Below are 23,842 nucleotides of genomic sequence, written 5' to 3' on the forward strand. Positions count from 1 at the left end.
AAAAACAAAAAATAAAAAAATAGGAATGAATGATGGTTTGGACCCAATAGATCAGGGCTGGGCAATTGCGGCCCTCCAGATGTTGATGAACTACACATCCCAGGATGCTTTGCATTAGTTTTGCTATGTGGCCATGCTGAAACTGATGCAAGGCATGCTAGGATGTGTAGTTCATCAACATCTGGAGGGCTGCAATTGCCCAGCCCTGCAATAGATAGTCACCAATTCAAGGATGTTAAGGTGCCCATACACTAGTAAGATTTATCTGCAGATCTGGCTGATTAGAACAAAAACATGGTTATGGATGAGTGACAGTTTTTCAGTTTTCCAGCATTTCCAAGCAAATGGTCAACTGTCATTTGCTCTCATCCATAACCATGTTTTTGTTCCAACCAGCCAGATCTGAAGATAAATCTGCCTGTGTATGGCCACCTTTAAACCTGCTCTGATCCTGGGAAAAGCTTTTGAGGAAGTCCTTATTGGCCACTTTATGGTGTCCTGAAGATGTTGAAGATGTGAGTGGTCAGGTATCCATAGTTTCACTGGCAAGAGACTTCCAAAGGTGAAGGGGAATCCTATCAGATGAGTAGGCAGGTGGGACAAGTCCTTGGGCGGGGAAAGGATATGTCCTTGAAGCAGATTAGGGTCCAAACACTGTTCACCTTCACCTTTGGAAGTCTCTTGCCAGTGAAACTATGGATACCTGATCACTCACAGCAGTGAGGACTCCCGATAAGGCTAATTCCAACTGTGCCATCGGTTGTAGTCCACTTCAACATCTTCAGGACACCATAAAGTGGCCAATAAGGACTTCCTCAAAAGCTTTTCCCAGGATCAGAGCAGGTTTAACATCCTTGAATTGGTGACTATCTATTGGGTCCAAACCATCATTCATTCCTATTTTTTTATTTTTAGTTTTTAGTGTACTGTATTTTAACATGTTTACTTGTTATTAAATTAATTATCTAATTTTGTAACTGAAAGCGCTGCTTACTCTTGTTTATTTGTTCAGTATTCCGACGCCTGCATTCAAACTGCCATCAAAATGCCGTCACCAGAATACCGAATGGGATTAGTATATTGGAATACTGACAGCCGGCATTCCCAATCAGTGGGTATGTAGCGTGCGGCTGTGGAGAGGGGGGTGGTATGGCTCCAGGAAGGAGAAGGTAAGGCTGTGTACACACGGGGGCGATTTTGTGTAATATCGCGGCCAATATGGTTGCTGAGCTCCCGTTTTCTCCCCCGTAGTGATCGCTTGTCGCAGGAAGCTCCTGCGACCAGCTGATTTCCACTGCCGGGCTACCCCAGCAGTTTCTTTTTCATCAGCTACCATCTCTGGTCGCTGATGCAAGGGGGACACTGAGCAATATATCGCTCATCGCAAGCGATATATCCCCCCGTGTGTACGGGGCTTTAGAGTTAGAGTATACTTGCCTACTTTGGTGAATGCCTCTCCGGTAGAACCCCAGAGAGGAGACACAAATGACAGGAGGGGAGGTGAGAGGAAGGCTGACGTCACCTTGCTTCGCCCCTGTTTCACAAAAAGTCCGCATTTCGCAGCTCTCTGGGAAGGGGGCAGTGCTAAAATTATCTGATGTTCATCATTTCAGACCCACCCCCTCCCCAAGACAAGAGCCGTGAGTTCTAGCATTTGTCTCGGTGTGGAGGGGGCGGGAGGAGGACCTGGTTTTTGGGAGCCTCCTGGCAACTCCCAGGAGGGTAGGCAAGTATGTTTTTAGGGCAGGGTTGTGAGTGCAGAAAGGGGTATAAGGATTTGTCTAGAAGTGCAAAGAGGGGTATACAGTAGGACAGTGGTGGCCAACCCGTGGCTCTTGAGCCTCATGCGGCTCTTCCCCTTGTAAAGTGCGGCTCCTGCTCCCACTGCTGCCCACCGTCCGTCCCAGTCCCCCCTGCTGCCGGTTCCCTGAATCCCTTCTTCTTCTGAGGGGAGGAGAGCGCGCATCGCGCATCTCTCCTATCCCTGACTGTGCATCCTTGTGACTGGGCTGTCCGCCAATCAGAGCTCGTGGGCCAGCAGCTAATCAGGAGCCGGCCAGCAAGCTTTGATTGGTGGACGGCCCAGTCACAGGGAAGTGAGGGGGAAGGAGATGCGCGGTGTGCTGTGCTGTGCTCTCCTCCCATCAGTGACATGACAGGGGGACTGCAGGGGGATGCCAGACTGTCCTCTCCCCGCCCGGCAGCAGCAACAACGGTGAGTGCTGCTGCTGGGAAATTTGCACTATGGGGGCATAGCAGATTGTGGCACTGTGGGGGCATAGCAGTTTGTGGCACTGTGGGGGCATAGCAGTTTGTGGCACTGTGGGGGCATAGCAGTTTGTGGCACTGTGGGGGCATAGCAGTTGGCGGCACTGTGGGGGCATAGCAGTTGGGGGCATAGCAGTTGGTGGCACTGTGGGGGCATAGTAGATTGTGGCACCGTAGGGGCATACCCGGCACCGTGTGGTGCATACTTGGCACCATGGGGGGCATATGTGTATCTGGCACTATTGGGGGCATATGTATATATGGCACTGCACTATTGGAGGCATATTTGTATCACACCCACCCAAGGGGTCAAAATAGACTACGCCCCTTTTTTTGGCGCATGCACCTTCGGCGCGTGCATGATGTCGGCTCTTTAGCTTGACTACCGATATTTTTCGGCTCTTTACCTCTGACCGGTTGGCCACCCCTGCAGTAGGATGTACCTTTGACGCCAGATAACATGTTTCAATTTAAAAAGTTGACAGGGACAAGTTTATTTTCCAGATACAAGTCGGCAGTGCAAGCATCTCCCTTCCATATCAGCTAAAGAGCCCCAGGCTAAAAGTTAATTTATTTGCCTGCTGTGCTCTATGGGCCCAATTCAAACCTGTTCACACAGGGTCGAATTCAGCTGCCATGCGCACAGGTGTCACAACTGAAGGGCTGGATGAAGTCGTGTGGTGTGTAGCAACCGGAGACGGACCAGAGGAGGAAGGATTAAATCGTGCAGGTTTAATAATAGAATTCATAAATGGAACAATACACACTTGAATACTTTCTTTAAGTGGCAGTTAGTGGTAACTTTGAAAGAAGAAAAAGTTCATTTAAACAATGACAGTTCAAGCACTGCGGACGGCAGGCTGGGGTCTTGAGAAATGAAGAAATCCGGAAAGAGAATGTACTTGATGGTGATGAGGGATCCTTGAAGACTGAAAGAAGATGGATGATGACAGAAGAAATGGGAAGTTGCTTGGAAGCAGACGGCTTGAAGAGCTTAGGCCAGGAAGCTCAGGGATGCAGGCAGAGACCAGACTGTGGAGAGAACTGGCAGCGATGGGGTTAAGCTGAACCGAGACCAACACAGAGCACTGAAGCAAGGCACCAAGTCAGGAGAGGTGAGTCAGAGAGCCGGAGTCAGCTGGGAGCTGTGAACGCCTCTGGAGACTCTTTGTACTGACACTGAACAGGCCTAGGCAGATCCCCTATATCCCTAGAGGGCGGCTGCCATTGGCTGTCAGGTCAGTATGGGCGGAAACCTCAGACTAGGACCAATCTGCTATTTGCCCTTAACCAAGATGGCGACGCCGGCCTCCCGGCGCCCCTACAGCACATACCGCTACACTTGCCGGTGTCCCACGCTGCCTGCTGCCCACCAGACTGCCGCTGCCTGCTGCCGCTGAACTGGAGACCGCTACACGCTAGCCGACGGCGGGCGCGAACGGGTGAGTAGTAAGCCCGCCGCGCACCGCCGCGGCTGAGTGTGACAACAGGTCTGTATCCACCCGCTGACCCACAAAATCCCTTCTTGGAATGATTTTGCAAGGCTTGCGAATGGATGTGTATGGGGACATATCCATAAGCACCTTGCCGGCTAGAGGGAACATCATTCAATTTTTACTCACCATTGACTGACTTTTCCTCTGGTCCTAGCAGGCTTAAGCACACCTGTGTTTTCCCGGACACTAATGGACAAGAGAAAGAGAAGGGTTTGTGTGGATGCACTCCTTATGGACAATCAAAGAAATTATGGAGGGTATTCCTTTTCAATTTTCTTAAAAGACGTGGGGGCTCCTTTTATCTTTATTAGGGCTAGAGTGGATAAGGAGGCCACCCACGGTAGCGAAATGAGAAGTTAAAAGGATTTTTTCACATTAATATACATACATAGTGTATTCTAAAGAGAAGAAAAAGTGATTTAAAGAGTTTTAAAAGTGTAGGTAGATACAACTGTCAGTGGCGGAGGAGCAATAGATCCCGCACTGTCCACACTGTGTAGTAGTCCCACAAATGGATGGAGTCAAGGAACGGCAGTTTGTAATCCTGTAGACACACCAAGGGAGTGGCTGATGTTTTGGTAGCCTACCTTCAACCTCGTGGCCGTGAGTGTCCAGGTGAGATGAATTGAGCCGAAGACGAAGCCGATGTTTTTGGGGGGCGCAGTGGTCATATTATTGAGCAGGTGGGTCCTCCAAGTAGGGTGACCAACTCATCCCTTTAATCCGGGACACATATTAATTACACAGGTTCTGTGGCTGGCTTTCACCTGGTTTTAATCTGCTACACCTCAAGACTCCATTTCACCTGGTTTTAAACTGCCACAGAACCTGTGTAATTAATATGTGTCCCGGATTAAAGGGATGAGTTGGTCACCCTACCTCCAAGCAATACCCAGGATCTGGCATCCAGCAGTATTAATGCGTTTCGCTGTTCAAACGTCAGCTTTGTCAAGGTATACTGCTATGTGCTATGAGCCTGTATTTATACCCAGTGCATTATGGGAATGATTTACATAATTGCTTGATTCACTCATTAAAAAGATATAATAATCACATAATTCATTTATTACCTAACGGAGACAGACCATACATGTATATATTTTTCTTAAACCATAGAAAAGAACTTTAATTCACACTTATAACAAGATTTAACCTTTGGTATTACTTCCGGGTCATCTTTATGACAGCATCATATGTAAATCTCAACCTTAGATCACATGTCCTAATCACATGTGGGAGGTTAACCAATTACGTTCTGTTTGTCCAGGCAATGCTAACAGAGAAAAACTCACATCATCTACATTTATCCTGATCCTAGAATTAGATCAGTGTAGATCGATATATATTGCTGTTATTGACCCAGATTTTAATACTTATAATTGTATATTTAAAGAGCATTATCGATATTAGAAGCACAAACTGGAAGTAATTCCCCAATGTATCCCCGTCACTCCGGCAACACCGAGCTTTTGCCGGAAGTGACATTCCGCTGTATTACATATCACTTTATTAAGTCAGGATAAATGTAGATAATGTGTGTTTTTCGTTGTTAGCATTGCCTGGACAAACAGAACGTAATTGGTTAACCTCCCACATGTGATTAGAACATGTGATCTAAGGTTGCGATTTACATATGATTATGTCATAAAGATGACCGGGAAGTATTTCCAAAGGTCAAATCGGTACTTGTGAGTTATCCGGGCTCCCGATTTTGGGTACTTGCGATTTGCTATCCGTTTCATTATTCATCATTACCCCACTATCCCCTTAGCGTGAAGCGTGGCAATCAACGTGAACCCGAAGCGTGGCGAGCGCAGCGAGCCCGCGAGGGGCGGCGGTACGCGTCCTCTGACCTTTTCATGCCCTACTATCCACTAGGGCGTGGAGTGAGAATAGAATAGTGTGGCGAGCGCAGCGAGCCACCGAGCCCGAAGCGTGGCGAGCGGACGCGGACACCTTCACAGGTATCCGCGTGCCCTTGCGGGCTTCACAGGTGTCCGCGTCCCCTCGCGGGGCTCGCTGCGCTCGCCACGCTTCGGGCTCGGTGGCTCGCTGCGCTCGCCACACTATTCTATTCTCACTCCACGCCCTAGTGGATAGTAGGGCATGAAAAGGTCGGAGGACGCGTACCGCCGCCCCTCGCGGGCTCGCTGCGCTCGCCACGCTTCGGGTTCACGTTGATAGACACACTTTGGGGATAGTGGGGTAATGAAATGAATAGCTAATCTTATGCAAATCGCATGCTAAATCGCATGCAAATCGCATGCGATATCGCATGCGATATCGCATGCGATCTAGTACCAAAATCGGACGCCCAGATAACTCACAAGTACCGTCAAATCTTGTTATATCTTTTTTAAGTGTGAATTAAAGTTCTTTTCTATGATTTAAGAAAAATATATATATGTATGGTCTGTCTCCGTTAGGTAATAAATTAATTATGTGATTATTATATCTTTTTAATGAGTGAATCAAGCAATTATCCAAATCATTCCCATAATGCACTGGGTATAAATACAGGCTCATAGCACAGAGCAGTATACCTTGACAAAGCTGACGTTTGAACAGCGAAACAGGTTGGTACTGCTGGATGCCAGATCCTGGGTATTGCTTGGAGGACCCACCTGCTCAATAATCTGACCACTGCACCCCCCAAAAACATCGTAAGTCTTCGGCTCAATTCATCTCACCTGGACACTCACGGCCACGAGTAGGGTTGCCACCTCATCCCTTTAAAACTGGAGACATATTAATTACACAGGTTCTGTGGCTGGCTCACTTCAAGACTCAATTTCAACTGTTTTTTTTTTAACAGCCATTAGACTTCATTCCAATTGTATTTTTTTAATCAGCCACAGAACCTGTGTAATTAATATGTCTCCAGTTTAAAAGGGATGAGGTGGCAACCCTAGCCACGAGGTTGAAGGTAGGCTACCAAAACATCAGCCACTCCCTCAGTGTGCCCACAGGATTACAAACTGCCATTTCTTGACTCCATCCATTTGTGGGACTACTACACAGTGTGGACAGTGCAGGATCTATTGCTCCTCCGCCCCGTATGGGGATTGCCCCGATACACGGGAGATCTGGTTACTCCCATTTGTTTTTAAAACAACATTTTTTATTCATATTCTTTGTTACAGTGTACACTATTTTTTGTAATGCATTGTTGTGATATGTATATGTGCTTGCCACATGCATGAATTTTTATACTATTATGGTTGAATATTAAATCATTTAAACTTTAAGAATTGATTCACTCATTATTGAATGTGAGCGCTGCTTTTCTCTGTTTTTTCCTTTGTATTTTTTGTGGAGACTGACCCTCTCCACCCAAGCAGCTGCTCTAAATGATTAAGCATCTCTAACATAAGCGCTTCTAGGGTTAACACCTTGTGTATTAACCCACCCTTTGTACAGCATATATGTGAAAAAGCATCAAAAAGAATTCTAAATTACACAAAATTTGTCCAGACTCCATGGGTGACATTCTATGATATGCGATTAGCGCTATTTTGCGGTAATTAGACCACAAAATGGCGCTATCGCATTTTCCCATTAAATCGCCGATTTAATGGGATGCGCACAGGGGCTGAAATCGCATATTTTGTGCGGAAATGTCTGGTGAATAAAAATGCGAGATTAATTCGCATTTTTATCGCATCCAGATGTTTGCGCACAGAAAAGTATACAAGTCGCTTATTTAATGCTATGCGCATTTGCACATCGCATTATTTAAGTGACTAATTATCGCACTAATTTCAGACCTGGGTCTGTTAGGCGAATTAGGCAGAACCCTGCACAGATCGCAATGTTCCGTGCAGGGTTCTGCTGTAAAAAATAAAATAAATGGTTAAATAAAAAAAAAAAACGAGCGCGGGGTCCCCCGCCCGAGTGTAACCAGCCCCGGGCTCACTGAGCCGGTGCTGGTGACATAAAATCAGGGTCCCCGACAAATAGGGGTCCCCTTGATTTTATGAAACCAGCACCAGACTCAAGGTCCGGCGCTGGTTCCCAAAATACGGGGGACAAAGTGACTAGGGGTCCCCCGTATTTTAAGAACCAGCACCGGACACAACCAGCCAGCAGGCTAATGCCACAGCCGGGGGGAGACTTTTTATACAAGTCCCCCCGGCCAAAGCATTAACCCCTGGCTGGTCAGCATGGGCAGGGGTCCTGGGGAAGTGGGGACCCCCCCAATGAAGGGGTCCCCCCCCTCCAGGACTTACCAGCCCATGCTGATAGTCCGGGGCTGTCCTCCATGCCCCTGGGCTGTGGGCATGGAGCTGATGAATTGTGTAAAAAAAGAAGTAAAACTATTGTTTTACACTGGCGAACTATCAGTCCCAGCAAGCCTCCCCCGCATGCTGGGACTTGGGGAACCACAAGTCCCAGCATGCGGGGCATTAAAGGGCCCGCTGGCACTTGTAGTTCTGCAGTGTAAAAAATAGTGCACAAAATCACACTGACACCCTGAAAAATAAAACTTTAATACACACAAAACACACTGATACTTACCTACCTTGAGCCCGTAGGTCGGTCCCTGGATCCTGGATTCGTCCTCCGGGGCTCCAGGGCAGAAGAGTCCGGTTCCGGGGCCTTGGTCCTGGTTCCGGGGCTGGTCCTGGGGTTCCGGGGCTCCTGGCGTGAAGAATCCGGGGTCCGGGATCCGTGGTAGTCCAGAGGGGTACCTAAGGAGGAAAATCCTACTCACCTGCTCCCCGGCGGCGACCTCCGGTGACAGCGCTGCTCCCGACTGGTACCCGGCTTCAAGGAGTTGTTCCGGCGGTGAGATGTTGCTCCCTCGACGTCTCTGAACAGAATGATTTCTCGGCCAATCAGGAGCCGAGAAAGTCGGCTCCTGATTGGCCAGAAATCATTCTGAATATAGACGCCGACGGAGTAACATCTCTGCTCTGGATGCGCTGAGATGTTACTCCGTCGGCGTCTATATTCAGAATGATTTCTGGCCAATCAGGAGCCGACTTTCTCGGCTCCTGATTGGCCGAGAAATCATTCTGTTCAGAGACGTCGAGGGAGCAACATCTCACCGCCGGAACAACTCCTTGAAGCCGGGTACCAGTCGGGAGCAGCGCTGTCACCGGAGGTCGCCGCCGGGGAGCAGGTGAGTAGGATTTTCCTCCTTAGGTACCCCTCTGGACTACCACGGATCCCGGACCCCGGATTCTTCACGCCAGGAGCCCCGGAACCCCAGGACCAGCCCCGGAACCAGGACCAAGGCCCCGGAACCGGACTCTTCTGCCCTGGAGCCCCGGAGGACGAATCCAGGATCCAGGGACCGACCTACGGGCTCAAGGTAGGTAAGTATCAGTGTGTTTTGTGTGTATTAAAGTTTTATTTTTCAGGGTGTCAGTGTGATTTTGTGCACTATTTTTTACACTGCAGAACTACAAGTGCCAGCGGGCCCTTTAATGCCCCGCATGCTGGGACTTGTGGTTCCCCAAGTCCCAGCATGCGGGGGAGGCTTGCTGGGACTGATAGTTCGCCAGTGTAAAACAATAGTTTTACTTCTTTTTTTACACAATTCATCAGCTCCATGCCCACAGCCCAGGGGCATGGAGGACAGCCCCGGACTATCAGCATGGGCTGGTAAGTCCTGGAGGGGGGGGACCCCTTCATTGGGGGGGGTCCCCACTTCCCCAGGACCCCTGCCCATGCTGACCAGCCAGGGGTTAATGCTTTGGCCGGGGGGACTTGTATAAAAAGTCTCCCCCCGGCTGTGGCATTAGCCTGCTGGCTGGTTGTGTCCGGTGCTGGTTCTTAAAATACGGGGGACCCCTAGTCACTTTGTCCCCCGTATTTTGGGAACCAGCGCCGGACCTTGAGTCTGGTGCTGGTTTCATAAAATCAAGGGGACCCCTATTTGTCGGGGACCCTGATTTTATGTCACCAGCACCGGCTCAGTGAGCCCGGGGCTGGTTACACTCGGGCGGGGGACCCCGCGCTGGTTTTTTTTTTTACACCTTGCGCTGTCCTGCAAATGTGCGATTTTCACACATGAAAATCGCACATTTTCAGGACTAAAACCAGCGCACCACATCGCCACAAATCGCCCCTATTCGCACTTTTCAGCCTCCAATGCGCATCACATTAAATATGCGCATTTAGGCTGAAAAATGCGATTTCTAAATAGGCGATTTGCGGCGATACAGGGTGCGATTTAAACATGCGCATTTAGCGCATATCATAGAATGTCACCCCATGGGTGACATTCTATGGGATGAGATTTTTAGACTTTTGCGAATTTTCTCGCAAAAACGGCCGAAATCGCATTTTTTTACATTTTCGCATATTTAATGAGCTCCGAAAATGTGAAAAAAATGCGATTTTTGGCAACAAGTTGGACACACTGGAAATGCGATGGCTGCTTTTCGCAGCACATCGCATCCAGATGTTTTCACATGGAAAAGTATACAAATTGCATATTTAATGGTATGCGATTTGTATAAAGTGTGACTATAATTCGCCCAAAAATCAGACCAGGTTCTGATGGGCGAATTAGCCAGAAACCTGCACAGATCGCAATATTCTGTGCAGGTTTCTGGTGAAAAAAAAAAAATAAACAGTTAAAATAAAAAAAAACGAGCGCGGGGTCCCCCGCCCGAGCATAACCAGCCCCGGGCTCATTGAGCCGGTGCTGGTGACATAAAATCAGGGTCCCCGACAAATAGGGGTCCCCTTGATTTAATGAAACCAGCACCAGGCTCAAGGTCCGGCGCTGGTTCCCAAAATACGGGGGACAAAATGACTAGGGGTCCCCCGTATTTTAAGAACCAGCACCGGACCCAACCAGCCAGCAAGGTAATGCCACACCCGAGGGACACTTATTATATAAGGTCCCGCGGCCAAAGCATTATCCCGGTGGCTGGTCAGCATGGGCAGGGGTCCTGGGGAAGTGGGGACCCCCCAATGAAGGGGTCCCCCCCCTCCAGGACTTACCAGCCCATGCTGAAAGTCCGGGGCTGTCCCCGATGCCCCTGGGCGGTGGGCATCGGGCTGATGGATTGTGTAAAAAAAAAGAAGATAAACTATTGTTTTCTACTGGCGAACTATGAGTCCCAGCAAGCCTACCCCGCATGCTGGGACTTGGAGAACCACAAGTCCCAGCATGCGGGGCAATAAAGGGCCCGCTGGCACTTGTAGTTCTACAGTACAAAAAAATAGTTAAATAAAACACACTGACACCCTGAAAAATAAAAGTTTAATACATACACAGCCCACACACACTGATACTTACCTACCTTGAGCCCGTGGGTCGGTCCCTGGATCCTGGGTCCGGGCTCCGGGGCTCCAGGGCAGAAGAGTCCGGTTCCGGGGGCCTTGGTCCTGGTTCCGGGGCTGGTCCTGGGGTTCCGGGGCTCCAGGGCAGAAGAGTCCGGTTCCGGGGCCTTGGTCCTGGTTCCGGGGCTGGTCCTGGGGTTCCGGGGCTCCAGGGAAGAAGAGTCCGGTTCCGGGGCCTTGGTCCTGGTTCCGGGGCTTGTCCTGGGGTTCCGGGGCTGTTCCGGGGTCCAGGATCCGATGAAGTCCACAGGGGTACCTGAGGAAGGAAATCCTACTCACCTGGTCCCCGGCGACGACATCGGCATCCTCTCCGGCAGACGCGCTGCTCCCGGCTGCTGTGGTACCCGCTCTCGGACTGAAGAGGCGCAGAGATGTTCATCTTCCGCGCCTCTTCTCAGAATGATTCCATTGGCCGGCTAGCGGCCAATCAGGAGCCGAGAAAGTCGGCTCCTGATTGGCCGCTAGCCGGCCAATAGAATCATCCGGAGGAAAGGCGCGGAAGATGAAAATCTCTTCGCCTCTTCAGTCCGAGAGCGGGTACCACAGCAGCCGGGAGCAGCGCGTCTGCCGGAGAGGATGCCGATGTCGTCGCCGGGGACCAGGTGAGTAGGATTTCCTTCCTCAGGTACCCCTGTGGACTTCATCGGATCCTGGACCCCGGAACAGCCCCGGAACCCCAGGACAAGCCCCGGAACCAGGACCAAGGCCCCGGAACCAGACTCTTCTGCCCTGGAGACCCGGACCCAGGATCCAGGGTCCAACCTACGGGCTCAAGGTAGGTAAGTATCAGTGTGTGTGGGCTGTGTATGTATTAAACTTTTATTTTTCAGGGTGTCAGTGTGTTTTATTTAACTATTTTTTGTACTGTAGAACTACAAGTGCCAGCGGGCCCTTTAATGCCCTGCATGCTGGGACTTGTGGTTCTCCAAGTCCCAGCATGCGGGGTAGGCTTGCTGGGACTCATAGTTCGCCAGTAGAAAACAATAGTTTATCTTCTTTTTTTTTTACACAATCCATCAGCCCGATGCCCACCGCCCAGGGGGCTGGTAAGTCCTGGAGGGGGGGGGACCGCCCAGGGGGCTGGTAAGTCCTGGAGGGGGGGGACCCCTTCATTGGGTGGGTCCCCACTTCCCCAGGACCCCTGTCCATGCTGACCAGCCACGGGGATAATGCTTTGGCCGCGGGACCTTATATAATAAGTGTCCCCCGGCTGTGGCATTACCCTGCTGGCTGGTTGGGTCCGGTACTGGTTCTTAAAATACGGGGGACCCCTAGTCATTTTGTCCCCCGTATTTTGGGAACCAGCGCCGGACCTTGAGCCTGGTGCTGGTTTCATTAAATCAAGGGGACCCCTATTTGTCGGGGACCCTGATTTTATGTCACCAGCACCGGCTCAATGAGCCCGGGGCTGGTTATGCTCGGGCGGGGGACCCCGCGCTCGTTTTTTTTTTTTTTAGTTTACGCTTTCCTGCAAACGTGCAATTTTCAGACATGAAAATCGCACATTTGCAGGACTAAAAAAAATCGCACCACCTCGCACCTATTCGCACTATTTGGCCCGTTTTTCGCATCTCATTAAATATGCGAAAAACGGCCCAAAGCGATTTGAAAAAGGGCTAAGTGGTGCGATAATAAAACGCGATTTTATCACATCCCATAGAATGTCACCCCATATTTGGACCTGATGGAGAGATCAAAAGTTGTAAAACTTTTTGAATCCACTTGCTGGTAACTGGTCTGAAGCCCTTTTTTTTAAATTCCATTTGACTTCTGTTTTCTGGAGGGATGGAGGTTTTACTGCAATGTATGCATTTTCATTGTCATTATTCTATTAATGTATGGGTGTAATATTTTATTTAGTTTTAATGTTTCTACCTATTTCAAAATGTTGTACAATTTTATAAATTGTATTATAACAAAATGAAAATGCGTAAGGTTATTCTAACAGACAATGGGCTTTATTCAGATCTGATCCCAGTACAAATTTGGAAAATGGGCAAAACCATGTGCACTGCAGGTGGGGCAGATGTAACATGTGCAGAGAGAGTTATACCCCTTTCACATTGCAGCTTTCACACTTTATATTGCCATTTTAAACAAAACTCCATTGTCAATTTATTTTATTTTGAAACAAGTTTAAAGCAGGATCCTACACGTTTCTGAGCCGTTTTCCCTGCAGTCTGAACAGCTCAGAAATGGTATTTGCTACAAATGATAACCACACAAGGGTGATATGTTATCTCCCTGCATGATCCCGCCCACAAGCAGAAAAAAACAGTTAAAATTACATTGTATGGCTTTCTGTGGGTGAAACGGGTTGAATCTGAAAGGTACAAAAACAGTATTGAAACTGCAATATACCGTTTACAATATGCAATATAAAAGGGGTTTAACTGGCATTTGACCCGTTTTAAGACATGTTTACAAAAACGTGTTGAAAGCAGGTTTGCATTGTGAAACCAGTATTATGCCCCTTTCCCACTACAGCTAAAAAACGGTAAATTGCCGATTTTTCAGCGCAATTTACCGTTTTAAGGCTGCAATGGGAAAGTGCCAGAGTTGAAATACCGTTTAAAGCTAAATGGTATTTCAACCCGTTTTTAAAGCAGAGTCCTACACGTTAAAATAACTTTTAAGAGGCAGTGGGAATGCCTCTTAAACGTTATTTAGCCTCCAGGCAGTCCCAGTGCCTGATGAGACCTAGTAGTGCTCACTTTGTGCATGTGTAATGAATGCACGTGCATAATAAAGAGCCGCTCATTACATATGCACATATGTAATGAGCGGCTCATTAGTATGCATGTGCACTCATTACATATGCTACTAGTTCTCATCAGGCACTGGGACTGCCTGTACCCTGCATGGACCCCCGCTGCCTCCCCACTGCCCTGCATCCCCGTGCAGGTAAGTACAAGGGGAGGGGAGGTGGGGGCACAGGGCAGGTACGGGGGGGGGACTCTTTACACTTGGGGGGGATTAGGCACTCTTTACACTGGGGGGGGGGGTTAGGCACTCTACATTTTACACGATTCACTGCAATGGGAATGGTGCTTAAATGGTATTTAAAACGGTAATCTGCTGCAGTGGGAATGCTAATACCGTTTTAAATGGGTCCGATACGATTTCCCGGCGGTCGGGATCCCGGCGTTCAGAATCCCGACACCGGAATCCCGACCGCCGAAATCCCGACAAGGGGGGGACATGGATCGCCCCCACTTGCGGGCTCGCTGCGCTCGCCACGCAGCGGGCCTGGTGCCTCGCTACGCTCGGCACGCTATTTTATTCTCCCTCTATGGGTGTCGTGGACACCCACGGAGGGAGAAAGTTTCGGGATTTCCGCGGTCGGGATTCCAGTGTCGGGATTCCGACCGCCGGGATCCCGACCGCCGGGAAATTAACCGCATCCCGTTTTAAATACCATTTAAGATTACCAGTACTTTAAACTGGTCTGCAGTGGGAAAGCAGCATTAGATTTGTGTGAATTATTTTGTTTCTGTGCAAGGTAAATAGTGGCTGCATTATTTTTACACTGCAATTTAGATTTCAGTTTCAACACATCCCACCCAAATGTAACTCTGCACATGCTACATCTGCCCCACCTGCAGTGCACATGGTTTTGCCAATTTCCAAACAAATTTGCGACCAGTGGCTTCCCCTGGCGGCATCCCGTGGAGCAGCAGGTCAGCGGCGGTGACCATATCCCCAGCGATTCTTGTTTGTCTGGTTATTTAGATGAAACCATCTCTGGGGCCAGGAGGAGATGGAAGCTCCAAATTGGTAAATAGACCAACAAAGTAAAGGAGGACAGAGTCAGGCTCTGTAATATACCTCTACTTTAATTAAAAAATATGTGCATTGCAAAAGTTTATACAGTGACCATTAGGAAAATCTTTAAGATACCACACACAAGACAATCTGATGCGGGATTAGTCAAATGAGATTTATTTGGATGAATAAACCACAAGGGCTGAAATTTGTTTACTTGGCCAAGATCCACACTTCATTATGACGGTCGAATAGTTTAAAAGGCCCATCATAGCCAGCACGTATAAAGAATGAATCGTCAAACAGGAGCCCGAGAGCATTCAGTTCTTCTGCTAGGGCTTTCGCTTTCCTGGAATATGTGTAGTCAATGGCATAGCCTCCGAAAGATCTGAAAGCAATGGAAGATCAGAGGTTTCAGTAGATAACAGAGGATAGTATACTAAGAATTGGACAACAAAAAACCAATGATACAAATAATAGTCTATGTAGTAATAGCATTATAAACCCAAGGGCAAGAGAGACAGATAAACTGGATATGATGGCGTTTGTTTTATAAATGAGTTCTCCTTTACATATTAGATTGAGATGTGCTATATGTGTTAACTCTTTCTAGTCAAAATCACGATGTTGCTGCCAAACACAAGCCGGTGGCGATCCCCAGCAGCAGCCCATGCATAAGGCCGAATAGACACTGCCGGTCTAGACAAAATATTCTTGCCTGCAGTGTCTATTGGGGCCGCGGATCGCTATCGCCTGCTGTGTACACACAGGGTGATTCTGGGAAACCTTCTAAGCGATTTTGACGATGTAGTCAAAATCACTATGAAAAATCACCCTGTTTGTGTACCCCTTAACCCAGTCCCTCTCTATCTGTATTTTTTTGTCACTCTCTTGCCCATTTGGGTCACCTGACCCTCAGTCTGTTTCTAGCTTGCCCTTCTTCTTCTTTCCCAGAGTTCAAGGGTTTAAGATAAATGAGTTTACCTGGGGTGCAAGAGAAAGCTATGATCACAGAACGGTTAATACAAATGAACCCAAATATATACATACAGCTTCACCTTGACAAAGGGGCATCCAAGCCCCGAAACGTTGGTTTAATTTTTTGCCACAATATACTTTTTGAAATTCCTCCAACTGCCGCAGTTTGATTCCTTCTACTATATACTGTATGTGTGTGTGCGGGTGCGTATTAGGGATCCCAATACTGGGATTCTCGGATTTCTATCCTGGGGTTGGAGCCTCCAATCTCAAAATTAAAATGTGCATGCCCGCCCCCACACTCTTAAGAACTGCTTCACAGCATTTCCCAGCATGTTGTGGCATCCAGAGGCCAATGCTGGGAATCCTGGGATTGAGGGTTTTTCAATCCCAGGATTGAAAAAATGGCCCTGGATTGGTCTCCCTAGTGTGTATTAAAGGTTGTATCAAAAGTGGAAAGTGAAAAATGTAATATAAACATAGATGTGGATAACTTGGGTGCATATAATGAACAGGAATAGATGAGTGTAGTCATCACCTAAGGAGGCAAATAGTCATGACGACTGCGGCCTATCAACAGGGCCCAATCTGCAGATCTGCCAGCAGTGATGAAGGGTCAACTCATTCTGTCACTGTGGGTGGTGTTGATGTGCTTCATAATCATATTTGGAATTTCCCAGCAGCACTGGTTTCACTACAGTTACTCTGGCAACAGTACTTGGTGGGAAGAGATGATGTGGCATAACTGTATGCAGTATTACTTGTTGCTGCCAGCTCTACAAATTATGGCTATCCTGATGGATAATTCATTTAATCTGGGTGCAATAGTACAGAAGGGGGTTAGTCAAAATGTAATCCCCTATCACATATACCAGGGGTTCTCAAACTTGGCCCTCGGGGCCAGGTCCAGCGACAGGTGGGGGGGGATCAGGGGGAACATCCGTCCTGGGCCAAAATGATCTGAGGGGCCCAAAGACAGCTCCCCCTGCTCAGCTGCCTGACCCCCCTGTCACTTAGATGCCAGCTCTACTGACACTCAGACATCAGCCTCGCTGGCACCCAAAGCCGAATCGCTTAGATGTCCACCCACCCCACCACCGCAGCTCAGACGTCTGGCTGCCTGTGGTGACTCCCAAAGGCATTGGGTGCGGACGGCACACTGTCTCTATTGGCTTGGTCAGGGGGTGGGGGTGTGTGGACCGCACACTGCCTCTGTTGGCTTGGTGAGGGGTTTAGCGGCTCCCCCGCGGCTGGCTTTAGACATTTTTTAAATTTCAAATGTGCCAACCAGTCAAAGCTTGCTGCACACAGGCCCGACTTGTGGTTAATAAGGAGTAGGAGAAACATGAGGTGCGCTCTCCTCACAGAGGGAAGGAGCCAGCGGTTGCAGCAGTGAGTATTAATGGTGGCATTAGACACTATGGGGTCATTCTTTATATGGAACTAGGGTGGGGCATTTTGCATATGGCACTATAAGGGGCATTCTGTATATGGCACTACTGAGGGAATTTTGGATATGGTTCATCTCCCTCAATGCTCCGCACCACTACTCCCACCCTCTGTCCCTGCTTTACACTACTACTCCCATCCTCCCTCCCTACACTGCACTACTACTCCAACCTTCCCTCCCTACACTGCACTACTACTCCTACCCTTCCTCCCTACTACTCCCTTCCTGCTCCACACCATCCTGTGCTTGATGGGGAGGAGGGCCCCAGAGATATCAGTGTATGGGGCTACAAGATTTTTGTTGCCAGCACTGCTTAGGACCCCACACAGATCACTTTTTTCCAGGTCACCCAACAGGTGCACTTATTACTGACTGACAGATTTTAAAAGATCCACAGGTGGAGCTAATTAGTTCACTTGTGATTCTGTGAGGAGACCTGCAAAACATGCACTATGTGGGGACCTGCGGACCGACTTTGAGAACCTGTGACATCTACAATTACATGTTATTTAAACAACAGCACTTAATTGTGGATATTAGTATTCATAAGATTGGCCCTAACCTGTTAGATTACAGATATATATCCCAGGCAGTTCCCAGATTTGTTATTTTTACTATTCACATTCCATATGTTTTCTCAATTAGTGGAAAAGTACATCCTTTTGCAGTACTTTTTTTTTTTTTTTTAAATAAATGTTTTATTGAAACACTGTAAACATACTGGACTGAAAAGTACTAGTTACAGACAGTATTGGTGACAAATTGTTTTACAATGTAGCATAGTGTACATAATAGTGAAATGATGAGAAAAAAGGAAGATCAATTCTCATGTTGGTTTTCCTCGGTTCAATAATCAAAAAAAAAAATAGTCTTACATAGCAATAGTTAATGAGGCTAAAGACGTCATAAATCCCTCAAATTTCACTTAGATTAGATTTTATATAAGCCTCGGGGTAATGTTCCACGCCAACCTCAGGCCCAGGGACAGAGACTTTGTCTTGTCTACTCTTAGTCATTAAGCTCAATTGGCGGGTCTCCTGACAGGCCCCTGATTTGGTACCATTGTGTGTCTTTAAAAGAATTGTGCAACTTCTTCCTTGTTTCTAAAGTTAATAGCGATATGTAGCCTTCCCAAGTCTCAAAGAACCTTTTGGTTAGCATGTCTTTGTTTAAAAGGCATTCAATCCAGTCCATGTTGAAAACATGGAATAGTTTAGCCTTGAATAATTGTAAGGTTGGGGGGGTAGCCTCGATCCACGTCTGCAGGACAGCCTTGCGTGCCGCCGCACTAACTATCAGCAAGAGCCGGCGGCCTCCTTTACACACTCTTTGATTTTCCGGAAGCATACCAAATATTGCCCAATGATCATTGAATGGTATGTGATTTACCAAATTGTCTAGTAGAAATTTCCTGACCTGTAGCCAAAATAATTTGAGCATTGGACAATCCCAAAAGTAGTGGTATAAGTTAGCCTCACTGGCCTGACACCTCGGGCATGATGCCGAGGCGGTCATACCCGCAAGGAACTGCCTGCGAGGGGAGAAGTATGCCTTGTGGAAGATGTTCATAAACATTTCCTGATATTGAATTGCAGGTAGGAATTTCCTTGACTGAAGTAGTGTTTTGGACAATCTTTCACAGGTTAGTTGGGGCATAATCTGGGTCCAGGCCTTCAACCCCGAGCCGGACGAGTCGTGGTCTAGAATTGGTCTGAGAAAGTTATAGTGTATGGCTATGGCCCTTTTTTCTGCCACCCCAGATCTGAGCATCGTGTCGAGTGTGTTTGCCCAGTCAGCCCCCGACAGATTACGAATTACTTCACTCACATAGTGTTTGGCCTGCATGTATGCTAGGGGGTGTCTCCCGAATATTGGGAAAACTTCAGAGGCCTTCTCATATGACATAGGTTTGTTTGTATTCGCATCTATCAGGGTTCTGACCGATGACAAACCCCCTCGTGCTAGGCCCACAAATGGTTGGCTCGCCTGACCTCCCTGGAATTCAGGGTTACCCAGGAATGGTAGGAATAAGGATTTATGCGCGTTTAGATTAGATCTATGCCTGAGTATATGCCATACTCTACGTGTAGATCCCAACAGGGGGTCCAGTTGGGTCCGCTCATCCACTTCTTCGTCGTGCAGGTGGAGGTAGCCCACCAGGCCACATTTCTCCAGGAAGGCCCCCTCCACCCGCAGATTTGAGTAAATCTCTCGGTTATGCAACCAATCTCTCAGGAAACGTAGTATGGATGCATGATTATAATGCAACAGATTTGGAAAGTTCATCCCTCCATTAAAGAGGGGGCTGTTGTAGTTTGTGTAAAGCTATGCGTGGGTGCTTGGCACCCCAGATGAACCCCCTGAAGTGAGCGTCGAGTGTACGCAGGTCTTTTTGTGTCAGTAATAGTGGTAGTGCCTGTATGAGGTACAGTAGCCTTTTGCAGTACTTTTATACTAAACTATACCACTTATAACTGTCTTAAATACATTCATACATGACTAACAATGTGTACAAAAGAGTATTTTAACAGGACTGCCAGAATATATCCCCAAAAGTAATATACAGTCTTATCTGCCCCTTAAATACAGTCCTGCGCTAATTCCTGTTGTAAAGAAGTCACTTACTTGACATATACAGACAAGGAAGGGGAGTCCTTAAGATAAACTGCAGGGTCTGATGGTGTGGGGGGATTCTCCAGTGCGTGTGGCACAAAGAAGGACATTGTAGCATTAGGAGCTTGTGATTTTATTAAAGGAACAAGCGTCAACACCGGCACAGTCATATTAATCTTTAGTCCTAAAGGAGAGTAAGAAAATAATGAGCATGAATTTCTGTTTCATAGCATAAACCTGTTATCTATAGAATATACATAAAATGTCAATTTTATTTTTTTCTTCATTTTTAATACTTTAGAAATCCATAAGATGCTATTTACTAATGTTGCACAAAGCCATAACTACCATAAACTGTTGTTGCCTATTGGTTGTTATAGATTTTACAGCAGATTTTCACCTTTGAGCAACATTAGTAAATAGTCCACAAGACAGTCCTTGTAGATAGAAATAACTAGAGAATGTATTTAGTGTTACCTACAGGTGCAAGTTCTCCTAACTAGGAATAGATATTGGATGCAGATGCCACCACAACCAGGAGCTTGTCATAACATTAAAACACCTGTATAATATTGTGTAGGTCCTCCTCATGCCACCATGGCTTGGACTTTCTTTTCAAGCAGGTGCCACAGAAGCTCAATCTGATTGATATCTGTGGAATTTGGAGGCTGGATCAACACCTTGAACTCTTCTTTGTCATGTGACTCAAAAACCCCTTTCTGAACAATGTTTACTGGTATACAAGGTCTCCAAACAGAACATTGCCCATAGCGTCATACTGCCACTGCCCACCTTTCTTCTTTTTGTGTCCTGGTGCCATCATCAGGATACCAACGCACATGCATTAGGTCACACAAATGATGTAAGAAACCCAGATTAATCAGACCAGGCCATCTTCTTCCATTGCTCCATCGTGCAGTTCTAAAAACCTGTCTGCCCATTGTAGAGATGCTTTCAGCAGTGGGCAGGGATCAGCTTGGACACTCTGACCAGTAGCTCTTCTGTGGGATCAGACCAGGGGTGCTAGACTTCACTCCGCAATGAGCCTTGGGTGTCCCTGACCATTTGCCATGTTACTGGTAGTCCTTCCTTGGACCACCTTTGGTATGTACCAACCAGTACATACAGGGAGCAACTCGCAAAACCTGCCGTTTTTTGAGATGCTCTATCCTAGACATCTAGCCATCACAATTTGACCCTTGTCAAACCATTCAGACACCAACACATAAACGTGAAGAACTGACTGTTCTCTTGCTTCCTAATATAACCACCCCTTGACAGGTTTCATTGTGACAAGATAGTCAATGTTATTCACTGTACTATCTGACTGAGTGATTTTAGTGCTGTGGCTGATGAAGACACACACATAATAATATATTTTATATATATATATATATATATATATATATATATATACTTCATCAGGGGTAGTAGGAATCTATATGGATAATAATGAAGGAGACAATATTTTCTCACAATCAGCAATAACAGGTGGTTTTCTTAATAGTAGGGTGTGATCTATGTTACCACAATAATAAGAATAGCTCCTAGAGCAGGGGTGTCAAACACAAGGCCCGCGGGCCAAATCTGGCCCTCCAGACCCCTTCATGTGGCCCATTGCAGCCGCCGCCAGCCTTCACCTTTTATTCTCAATTTTTGTTTTTAAACAAGAAAGCCGCCTCTTCAGCGCATGCGCGGCAGCCTACAAGCCAGAGAAGTCTGCCCTCTATCGCAGTGCCGCCGGTCGTCAACCCCTCCTCCGCTCCCACCTGCTGTATAGGAGCCAGAGAGAGGAAAGAGCAGGTCCGTCGTGGTGAATGGTGCTGCTGCTGTGGGCTCCAGGTCACTTACTGCTGAGTGTGCACTGCACAGTGACCGGGAGCACGCTGCCCCCCACTCCTGGATAGATAGTGCGAGGAGCGCTACTCACAGGAGGGAGGGGGAAATGCGCCTGTGTGAGAGCGCAGCTGTGTCCTTGGTGGTGGAGCAGCTCAGACTGGAGTGGACGCATCAGAGCGGGTAAGTGTCAAACTCTCTGCCTATGTGTGTGTGTGTGCACTGGCACATTGCAGCCCATCATTAATTGCTGTGTCCCATGATAATAAGCAGGACATATGCCCTAAGACTGAGTGCTGACCCCCTGTGCAGGCAGCGTGTGCCCTAATGCACTGCAGTTCACAGCAATAGCAGGAGGGAAATGCTACTGCTGAGTATACAATAATTGAATGCAATGACAATAATTTATGATAATAAAGAGTGGACACATAGTTCTACAGATACAACCGGCCCTTTGAGGGTGACCAAACTGCTGATGCGGCCCCCGATGAATATGAGTTTGACACCCCTGTCCTAGAGAGTTAGAGTAATCAGTGTTGTCTCCTTCATTATCCATATAGAGTCCTACTACCCCTGATGAAGTCCATGTTGGACGAAACCCGTAGGGTTTCACTCATGAAATGAAGCCATACAGGTGTTGGATCTAAATTCTGTAAAAAGTGAATATTTTAATCTGCTGTAAAATGGAATAAATAATTTTGGTTTTATGTGTTTACATTTTTATCTATTATTTAATTATAATATGGTAAACATTGTATAGAGCACACTTCTATATCTTTTTGTTTTCTATCTACTCCCTTGTTCCTCAATTAACAATGAGGTTCTATAGAAGTGCTGCCATATCCAGCGCAACAAAAGGGTCACACTCTTCTGTATGTAAAAAAATATATATACATACATACATATATATATATATATATATATATATGGGATGCAGTTAAGATCCCGGCGGTCGGGATCCCGGCGTTCAGAATCCCGACACCGGAATCCCGACCGCCGAAATGCCGACACTTTCTCCCTCCTGGGGTGTCCACGACACCCCTGGAGGGAGAATAAATTAGTGTGCCGAGCGTAGCGAGGCACCGGGCCCGCTGCGTGGCGAGCGCAGCGAGCCCGCAAGGGGGGGCGATCCACGTCCCCCCCTTGTCGGCATTTCGGCTGTCGGGATTCCGGCATCGGGATTCTGAACGCCGGGATCCCGACCGCCGGGATTCAATACTGAATCCATATATATATACATACATATACATACATATACATACACACATAGCAATAGTGTACTGGAGCTCTTGTATAAACCCTTTGATAGGGTATTTATAACCTTAAAGATACCAGAATTTCCCATATTCCATAGTCATAAGCAGAAGTCTTGTCCAAATGTTCTTTATTAAAAAAGTCCAACAAGGGCAATCTGCCTCAGTTCTTTGTACAGTTGGTAGAAGCTTCGTACAGTTGGTACTGGCAGGGAAGTCCAGGAACAGAGCATTTTGTACCTAATGGAATGGGTCATGTTGGAGGGCATGCTATATCGCATCAGTGAAAAATACAAAAGTTAAAAACAGAACATGTAGAGAAACATGTACAGATTACATAAGGATACATTGACTAGGAAATATATATCACTATAGACAATAGGATAGTGTGTCGAGCAAATTAAGAGCAGTAAATATTTAAAATCAGCGGAAAATCTTTTAAACATCACTGCTAGGCAATATCGCTATAAGCATATAGATTATGTTAAGAATATATTTAAATTTAAATGATCATTTAATCCCTTTGGTTTGACCATATCTAGCAAAAAAATCCATTTGGACTCCAAACGGAGCAGTTGTTTTTGTCTATCGCCTCGTCTTTTATTTAAAGGAATGTGGTCAATAATGATATATCTAAAATTTGTATGGTATACCTGGCTTGGCACAACGGTAATTGAATTGCCCGTTTGGGATCAGGAGTATACCGGCCCACTGGATGATAGATAGATAGATAGATAGATAGATAGATAGATAGATAGATAGATACTACAAATGTGTTTATCTATAATGGGTCTGCAAGGTTAGTCTTCTTGTAAAGGAAGTCTCCTCTGTTGTAGTATCGTCTCAGCCAGATAGCTGTTGGATCAATCAGGATTTGGAGT

At 47.1% G+C, this 23,842-nt stretch overlaps 1 protein-coding gene and 1 long non-coding RNA gene across 2 annotated transcripts in view; one reads left to right on the forward strand and one right to left on the reverse strand.

Moving 5' to 3' along the window:
- Positions 1 to 23,842, forward strand: part of LOC146063513 (uncharacterized) — a 165,311-nt gene that overhangs the window by 35,122 nt on the left and 106,347 nt on the right. The window lies entirely within an intron of this gene.
- On the reverse strand, positions 14,986 to 20,088 carry LOC146062508 (heme-binding protein 2-like). Its single transcript, XM_083174620.1, has 2 exons — positions 19,885 to 20,088; positions 14,986 to 15,219 (listed from the first exon to the last, which is right to left on the reverse strand). The coding sequence occupies exons 1-2, from the start codon at positions 20,040 to 20,042 to the stop codon at positions 15,045 to 15,047; spliced, it is 333 nt and encodes a 110-aa protein (XP_083030746.1). The 5' UTR covers positions 20,043 to 20,088; the 3' UTR covers positions 14,986 to 15,044.

Source organism: Crinia signifera, chromosome 3 (assembly GCF_055691185.1).
Source record: "Crinia signifera chromosome 3, ASM5569118v1, whole genome shotgun sequence".
In the NCBI taxonomy this organism is placed as follows: domain Eukaryota; kingdom Metazoa; phylum Chordata; class Amphibia; order Anura; family Myobatrachidae; genus Crinia; species Crinia signifera.